Here is an 8,190-nt window from a genome sequence, read left to right as displayed (position 1 = left end):
TGTTGAGGCAGAAGTTTTCTGTGCAGAAAAACATGTTGACATAATTGCTATGTACAGGAGAAATGCAGACTCTGGCAACAAATGCACACATTTTCCAACACAGCTATTAATCACACCAGCAACAGCATCACATTGAGATACGTAGCAAAATTCCAGTAAAATCACATTTTAAGTTCAAAAGGAAGTAGAGTTGAGAAAGTGCAGATACCGCTGTGCTGTGTTGTTAAATTTATCACATTTTTAATTTGCTACTCTATGGAGAGCATTTTCCAGAGCTCAAAACGCCCGAGGAATTTGAGACCTAGACACACTCAGGTGTTTTRTCCCATGTTGCTTAGGGCAATGCCTGAAGTTCCCCAAACTTGCGGACCGGTCTGACTGTGCGCAAGCGCATCAGCAGGCGCAGCCACGGCCGCCGCTCCGGCCCCTTGCTGTTGTTCTCGCCCACGCGCTGCTTTCCGTACTTACAGGCAGGGTTTTGCGATGCCGCTGTGTGGCCGCCGCTCCTGGCCTCGTGGTGACAGGCGTGACGGGGATGGTGCACGTTGTCATGGCAACCCGTCACTGCGGGCTGTTGCCAGGGCAGACGCTGCCGTTCACGGGGACACGGAGCACGCAGCGAGGTGACACCCTGCACCAGGGGACACGGCGCCTTGGCGGCTCTCTAAATGACCCTGTTCTGGCGGTCGAGCTGCAGAACCGCTGCGCGACTCCAAYGACTGGCACAGGCACTTGCTTCTCAGCAGTGCGGGACGGGGACGCTGCGATGGGGGGACGCAGGGACAGTTTCCCTGCTGAAGGGTGTTTCTGAACGCGCTATGTTTTCTAACACGCCCGTCGGGCTCCGCAGCCTGCTGTCCGCACACCCGCTGCACAGGGCGCCGCGCGCAGGGCACTCATCTCRTGACCATTGTGCCCAGCCTTCATTTCCAGCCAGAACACCTCGCCTCTGGCCACAGTGCGGCTGCAAACGTTATTCTTGGTCCCTTCCCGATGACAGCCAGCACAGTGGCGGTGGCCAAGCAGACCCCACGGAGCCTCTGCCCCAGCGGCTCTGTGGAGCAAAGGCAATGGTGATGGGTTTGGCCGTGCCAGGGCGGGAAGGACACTGAAACCATCAGGAAATGGGAAAGGAACRAGAGCTGCGGCACTGAACACGGCTCCCATGCACGGGGCGCTGAGCGCGGCGCTCTCCGCAGGCCGGCGGCCGTTAACGGTCCGCAACGGCCGCGCCCGCGCGCTACTGCGCCTGCGCGGAGCGGCGGCGGACTACAGCTCCCAGCGTCCCGCGCGCGGCCGGCCGTGCCGCGGGCCGCCCCGCCCCCGCGGACTACAGCTCCCAGCGTCCCGCGCGGCGGCGGAAGCGCGCGGACGCCCCGGGGCGCGGAGCGGCGCGCGGGGGATTCGGAGTGACCGGCGGCCGCGCCGCCCTCGACACCGGGTTGGGCCGGGCCGCGTCCTGCCGCCATGGCCGCCGCGGCGCTGCTGCCGTCCGAGCCGCCGTGGCCGCCCGCCCTGGCTCCTCTGAAGGTGCGTGCGGGCGGGCGGGCGGCGGCGGCGGCGGCGGGAGGGTGACATGGCGGCGGCGGCGGGGCCCGCCAAAATGCCGTGGGGCGCGCAGGGGAGCCCGGGGCGCGCGGTCCCGCGCAGCGCCGCTCAGCCGCTCTGTGCCCCCCAGCAGGCCGTGGAGGACCTGCTGCGCTGCGGCATCTGCTTCGACTACTTCCACATCGCCATGATGATCCCGCAGTGCTCGCACAACTGTGAGTAGCGGCTCGCGGCGGCGCCGGGTGCGGCCGGGCCGCGCTCGCCGCTCCGCGGGGCCCTGCCCTGCCCTGCCCTGCCCTGCCCTGCCCGGCCCGGCCCGGCCCGGCCCGGCCGCGCTCGCGGCGCCCGGCCGCTGCTGCCCTCCCTTCGTGAAGCGCTGCCTGCTGTCCCGCGCTTAATGCTAGGCTTGATCCGTGAGCCCATAAAACATCTGCGCTGGCTCAGCTGCTTGCAAGCAAGTCTTAAGGAAAATAAGACTTTTGAATGTCTTAATAAAGATAATAAGACTTCTGAATTGCCCTAGACTAGGAGTCCGGGCAGTCATTTGTGACAAGTCGCTAAAGGATAATGAATTCATTTTTCACGCTATGCTGTGGCTTTGTGGAGTTTGTAATTAAGGTTGTACTTCATTAAGTTTCTCCCATCCCATTTACTCCAAGGAGAATGSGGATGCCTGGGCTAGTAGAGAATCCTGCCCTTATGGCTCATTCAGTTAACAGATGAGGGCAGGGGGAAGGCTGCAGGCGTGTGCGGTGTTGTGAACACTCAGATCTGCCTCGTGTGCCTTTTCCAGAAGACACAGGGCTGGAGAACGGCCCCTTGCACCTCATCTGTGTGACAGAGAGCCCCTGGAGGATGACTTTGTAAACCTGCACCTTTGGTTTTACAGACAAGAGATAACTTGGCCATTTATTATTGACTGGAGTGTAATGCAGAGGCTACTGATCCTTAACGTCCCTCGCCAACCGCTCCGCAGCTTGGTCAGCAAATGTCCTGACTCTCTGCGAGACGTCACCAACGGCCTCTGGGATGAGGGGCTGGTGCAACCTCCGTTCTGGTGATGATACGAGCACGTATCATSTGGATTAACTTTAATACGTTGTCACTACACAATGTGTGTCTATCATGTAATGATTTCCATATATTACCATTTCCATATATTCCATTATAGCAGAAAGAAAAAATACACTAACGTGTTGTGTTAAGGTGCATTTGGAAGAAAGCCTTTGGAAAATGCTATCTTTCGTTCTTCCAGATTGTTCCCTTTGTATACGAAAGTTTTTGTCCTACAAAACTCAGTGCCCAACCTGTTGTGTGGTAAGTGACCTGTTTGTTCCATGATGGTTTGTTGCTTTTTTCTAGTAAATCTCRGGTCATTTTCCCTTTGCACTCTGCTAAATAATTAATTTTCATCACATCTGAACACTTGTCCTTTCAGTGGGGGAAACGATGTCTGTTTGCACCAATGTTGATGCTTTTACAATTAAAAAGCTACAGTTCTATTTCCATAAGCGGAAGATGATGGAGGATCAAATATTATTTTTTTTCTTAGCTGCTTCTAATAGCTCCTAGTAACTTAAATGCATTCAAGCCTGTTAGCAGTAGGTTTGTTACCCTCCATCTTTCGAGGGATCTTCAGCAGTGTCTGGAGATTCCTGGATATGTAGTAGTTACAGTTACACAGCTCTCTAGCTGTAAAGAAGTAGGTCGCACAGCAGGGGAAAAAAGTGTTTGCTATAAAAATTAGGTTAAACATATTCCATTTGGACCGTTCTAGTGGCAGGTTTGACCTGCTCTGCAGGTCRCTGGTTACTGTGATCTGACTCAAAGGCCTTTTCTGACCAAGGAGTGCAGAAAGCAGCTTATCCTAGGTTCTGATCTCGCTTTTCATGGTAAGCCAGTTGGATTTGATTGAAATTCTGAAAATGGTAGGCTCTAAAAAACAGTGGATGGTAGTTACGAGTAATGGCAAAATAGAACTCATTTTCTTCCCTTTTTCTAAAGCATGAATCAGAGTAGATTTTAAAGACCAGAAAACAGATCTGTTTGACAATGKTTAAAACTAGGGACTTCTCAGAGTACATCTCTGGAGAGTACACTTTCTCAAAGCCCAGGGATTGATGAAGTAAGAATGGAGCAAGAGTAATAAAAGCTTTGGGGTGGCAAAGGATGCGCGAAGATAATCACTGAGAAAGAAAACCATCAGGAATGCTGCCAACAGAATCACTGAGGCTATGTGAGGCTGTGTTCATGTCCTTATTCCATGAGTATTCARAAGACAACATTCCCTTTGTGGGCTTTCATTTCTTGTAGCTTAAACTTCTTGCCATGTTCATAGTATTCTTGCTTTGACTTTCAAAATAGTTTGTAGTTGGCTATAAAAAACAAGATGTTAGAGAACAAGAATACTGGATTTTGTAGCTTTAGCTTTATGCTTTATCTATTACCTAAGAGTCAGCAAGCAGATGTTTTAGTGTGACACTTTTTGAGGAAAAAATGCTTAAACTTTATGCATCTTCATTCAGCTGAGGGTGCTGGAGGTTGAAATATACATGCAAGAAACAAACATCTTCTATTTAGTGGTTTGCTGAGTTTGACTTTTTTTTTTTTTTTAAATATAGGCTGTCTCGGAGTCTGACCTGAAAAATAACCGGACATTAGATGAACTAGTCGAAAGCTTTAATTCTGCAAGGTATTGTATGCTTTTATGAACACTGTATCTGGTTTGACAGTTAGAAAGGAGGGTGTGATGTAACTTGTATTAATTTGTATTTTGTATTAATTTGTATTTTGTGTGTAATTATTTTTGTTTTTTTTTTGCTAAAAATTCAGGCTCAATCTTAGTGAAGACAAAAGATATTGACTCTGCCATCTGTATTTTAATTAAAAAAGAAAAAGATTTTATGAAGACAGTTTACTTGCTGAAGCCTGAATGTCACAATTCTTTGTTAACTGTAGGGTGCATGGAATATCATATTATATATAATATATGAAAAAAGAGTCAGTCGTTGACTTTGTAGGAAGCACAAATTGCCAAATCTGCTGCAGTAACAGTTTCTTCTAGAAAAGCTTTTGATAATCTAGTTGGTTTTAGCAGGTGCTAAACAAGTGAAAGGATGAATGTTTGCACTCCTGTTTAACATATTACAGTTTTCAGCAAAAGGTTGCTGTCCTTTTTAGGGTGACACGTAGAGTTTGTGCAGCCTGATTTTACTTTGCAGGACAGCGAGTTGCTTCTGGTTAGTTACCACTTCAGTTACAGTCCCTGTCAGCAGACAGGAARTCAAGGAGATGTCTTGGGTATCATCTTCTACAGGGAAATTGATGTTAATAAAGGTGCTCTTCTAAGATCCTTCCTGCATATGCAGAGGGAACTGTCTGAACAAAAGTATTTGATGTAGTGATAATGGTCAACTTGCAAGGGAGGTCTCTTGGTAAACTCATTGCATGGCAAAAAATGTTGTTATTGAGGGACCTGTAATAGAGTATTGTGTTTCCACCTGGCTTCCTTCTACTTTTTGTGTTTGGTTTTGATTCATTTTTTAATCTTTCCATCCTTTTAAAGGTAGGCGTAATAAAATAAGCATAACTTGATAAATGCTTGTGGCAGTAGTTATAAGAGATTTCTTGTACTAATGGTTTGCTTACTTTTGATTAGAAGTGGCTCTGTGATTTGCTAGTTTTTTATGGTTGTGGGAGACAAATACACTATTATCATTTTTTTCTAAAATGAGCTTGGTGCCTGAAATCAATGAAATTCTTGGCTTCCTAACAGRTAGAAAGACTAGTTCATTTTATGGCTTTGTCTTTTGACAGCATATCTCTGTGATGAAGATCTAATCTTTTGTAAGCCTACTGCTAGATTTAATTGATTTTATTTGAAGAATTGAAATCRTGCAATTCCAATATTTTAGCTTGCACTGTCTTTGCTATTTAATGTTTTAGGGGACAAGTACTGCTGACTTGGATTCATTAGGATATGGAATCCTGAAATGTAATATTTTTGACTACTTTAATGGACCAGTATAAATCTTACCAATGGTTTAATCTTTCCTCTTGTGACTTGGAGTTCAATCAATTTCTCAAGATAGATCTAGATCGATAAACCCAAAGCTGTAACGTCCTGTGTGAACTTGGTAAATGTTTGAGCAGCTTTGGAAATGTCTTTGTGACTTAGGTATCCGCTAAGGACAAAAAGAGGAAAAAGAGAGAAAGAGGAAGGCTCCTCAGTTTGGAGGAGGTCATGCCCAGGGCAGCAGTCCTGGAATACCCGTCTCGGTGCTGTTGGTGACCGCCCGCTGCCCGGCCGGTGCCGCTAGGTGTCATCGCGAAGCCGAGCGGAGCCGCCAGCGCCCGGGGCACCCGCCCGGCTGCCCTCCCTTCCCAATCCCTCCCAGCATTTTCTGCATTTTCCCACCAAAGCGGCAGGAACAGGTTTAAYGTGTGTTTGTGCTGTGGCCAACAGACTAACGTGGGCATGTCCTAGAGTTCTTTCCATGGCGCCTGTTCCAAAATCAAATCTCTGCAGAAAATCTCTTCACAAGTCTCAGTCCTCTAATGTGAGAAATAACTTGCATCTTCCTGAGATAATTGTTACAGGAAGATAAACTTTCTCAATGCAAAATTCAGTACTTCATCTGCATTTGTACAAACATTATCTGGTTGCATTTGAAGGGGGATGATGGCCTGGAGGTCTGGCCTCCAGAAGAGCCCTTCCCCGGGTCGGAGGTTTACCCGTCATTACAGGACATTTGCCTAAGCATTTGGGGAATAAAAGGCATCTACCTGCTTTGCTTTAGAAACTACTGCAAAGCACAAGTGCCCGGGCTGCCGCAGAGCGTCGGGACCGGCCCGGCCGGGTGCAGCTGGAGAACACGCAGCGTTTTCCTGCGGTGGAGCTGGGTGCTGTTGTGCGCGTCGTGGGTGCCGCGGCCGCGCGCGGGGAGATGGTCAGTGCTCGCCGGGACGGGAGCCTCGTGTAAACAGCAAGCGGGGCGCACGGTGCGACCTGTGTGCACGAGGGCACTGCTGCTGCTCCCAGTCCCTCAGCTCTTCAGTCTCCCACGAAGTGGATCCTACGACAACAGTAGCTAGACTCTGTTTGTGTCCGTCGTGGAATTAACCTCCTTGAAAACTTCCAGTCCTTATCTAGGCATGAGTAGGGAAGAAAACATAGTTTTCCTGCCACACTTAATTGCGGTTGTTTGTACTGTAGAAATTCAGGGTGTCTTGGGACTAATATAACTTGCTACTGACAACTATCAGTTTCTTCCTGTAATCCAGTGAAATCAAACTCTAGCTCAAGCCCCTGGATCTGCTTGAGTATAGCCCAGCAAAATGTGTGCTGAGCCAATTGCTGTGTTTATTCACCAAGAAACCCTTATGAACTAGTGCAATTGGCAGGGCTCACAGAGACATGCCGAACTCTTTAAGAACTTTCTGCATATATTTATAAGTTTTTATTAGAGCTATTTTTTCCAGATGTGTGCTGCACTTTAATGTGCTGGTTAAATACCAGCTTCTCAGCTTGCTGCATTTGTTAGACCTTAAAACAAGTCTCYCATGTTCTCATGGGGTGTCTCGTGTGTGCTGGGTGCATAGTTGAGTGCCGAGGTCAGATCGTGTTGTCATGTAYTAGAAAACTGTATGGTTTGGGGGCTCGAAGGAGGGAAGGGCAGCACTGGAGCAAATGCCGGGGCTGCTCCAGTGCTGTGTGCTTTCCCAGCACGGATGGAGGGAATGGCAGTGCCATCAAAGCAGGAAAGCCTCAGGGCATCAATAACCAGGGAGCAGTAAAATGGTATTGAAAGTATTGAAGATACCCGGTGCTTGAAGAAGCTGGTGTCTTAGGACTTGGAAGAAGAGGGATTTTGCAGTGTTAGCAGATCGGTGGCTGTTCTTGAGAGACATCCCGTGCCGTTGTAGGGAGCGGTGCGAGGAGGGCCCTGCCTCCTRCGCTTGGCACTGCCTTTCCCACTGTCTGCTTGGAGCGTCAGCCCCGTCCTGCTGGTCCCGCTGCCACGGGATGCCCGGGGCGGAGGCCCAGAGGGACACGTGGGACACAGCGTGGCCCTGGCGAGGAGCCCCTCGGGTCTCCAGCGGCCCCCAAAGCTGGCCTTGTTCTCACTCCTCCTCCCACTGCTACCTGCTCCAAAAAGCAGTGGAGGGCAGATCTCCCCKCCCCGTTAGCACGTGGACACACATTTTATCCATTCATAATTGTTAGTGCTTTAATTTTTATTCAAGTCTCCATTTTTTTGTAAGCTGTTTGGGTTTGTCTGAGCTTGTACAAGGTAGGACTTTTTCACAGCTGCTTCTCCTTTCTTGCTAGACTTTCTGGCCGTGCAGCAGGCAYGGGCTTGGCAGCAGCGGTTCTGGGAACTGTAGCAAGCCAAGCACTAAGCTAATAGACCAGCTGGGCAGGCGCTGCGTGTTTGGAGAGCTTGACAGGTGATGAGAGGGTAAGAGAAGTGCATGCAGGTTGCCAAGGGACGGCAGAGCTGAAGGGGGCAGCTAGTACTTGTGCTCGTCCTGCCGTGGCTGCGGAGGAGGGAGCCTGGGTGCAGCCTGGGGGCGCCCAGGGCTGCCGGCAGCTCATGTGGCTCGTTGTGCCTGAGGGCAGGCCGAAACCCTGCCCTCCTG

General features: G+C 49.6%; 1 protein-coding gene across 1 annotated transcript in view; it reads left to right on the top strand.

Moving 5' to 3' along the window:
* The first annotated feature begins 1,467 nt into the window (after window positions 1-1,467).
* Window positions 1,468-8,190, top strand: part of RAD18 (RAD18, E3 ubiquitin protein ligase) — a 37,472-nt gene continuing 30,749 nt past the window's right edge. Inside the window, exons 1-4 of the mRNA XM_026052636.1 lie at window positions 1,468-1,530; window positions 1,682-1,763; window positions 2,804-2,865; window positions 4,170-4,240. Of these exons, the coding sequence (XP_025908421.1) occupies window positions 1,468-1,530; window positions 1,682-1,763; window positions 2,804-2,865; window positions 4,170-4,240 (278 nt within the window). The remainder of the gene's footprint in view (window positions 1,531-1,681; window positions 1,764-2,803; window positions 2,866-4,169; window positions 4,241-8,190) is intronic.

This window comes from Nothoprocta perdicaria, unplaced genomic scaffold (genome assembly GCF_003342845.1).
Source record: "Nothoprocta perdicaria isolate Ctin4 unplaced genomic scaffold, notPer1 scaffold_9, whole genome shotgun sequence".
Taxonomy (NCBI): domain Eukaryota; kingdom Metazoa; phylum Chordata; class Aves; order Tinamiformes; family Tinamidae; genus Nothoprocta; species Nothoprocta perdicaria.
This window is presented reverse-complemented; position numbering and strand designations above follow the sequence as displayed.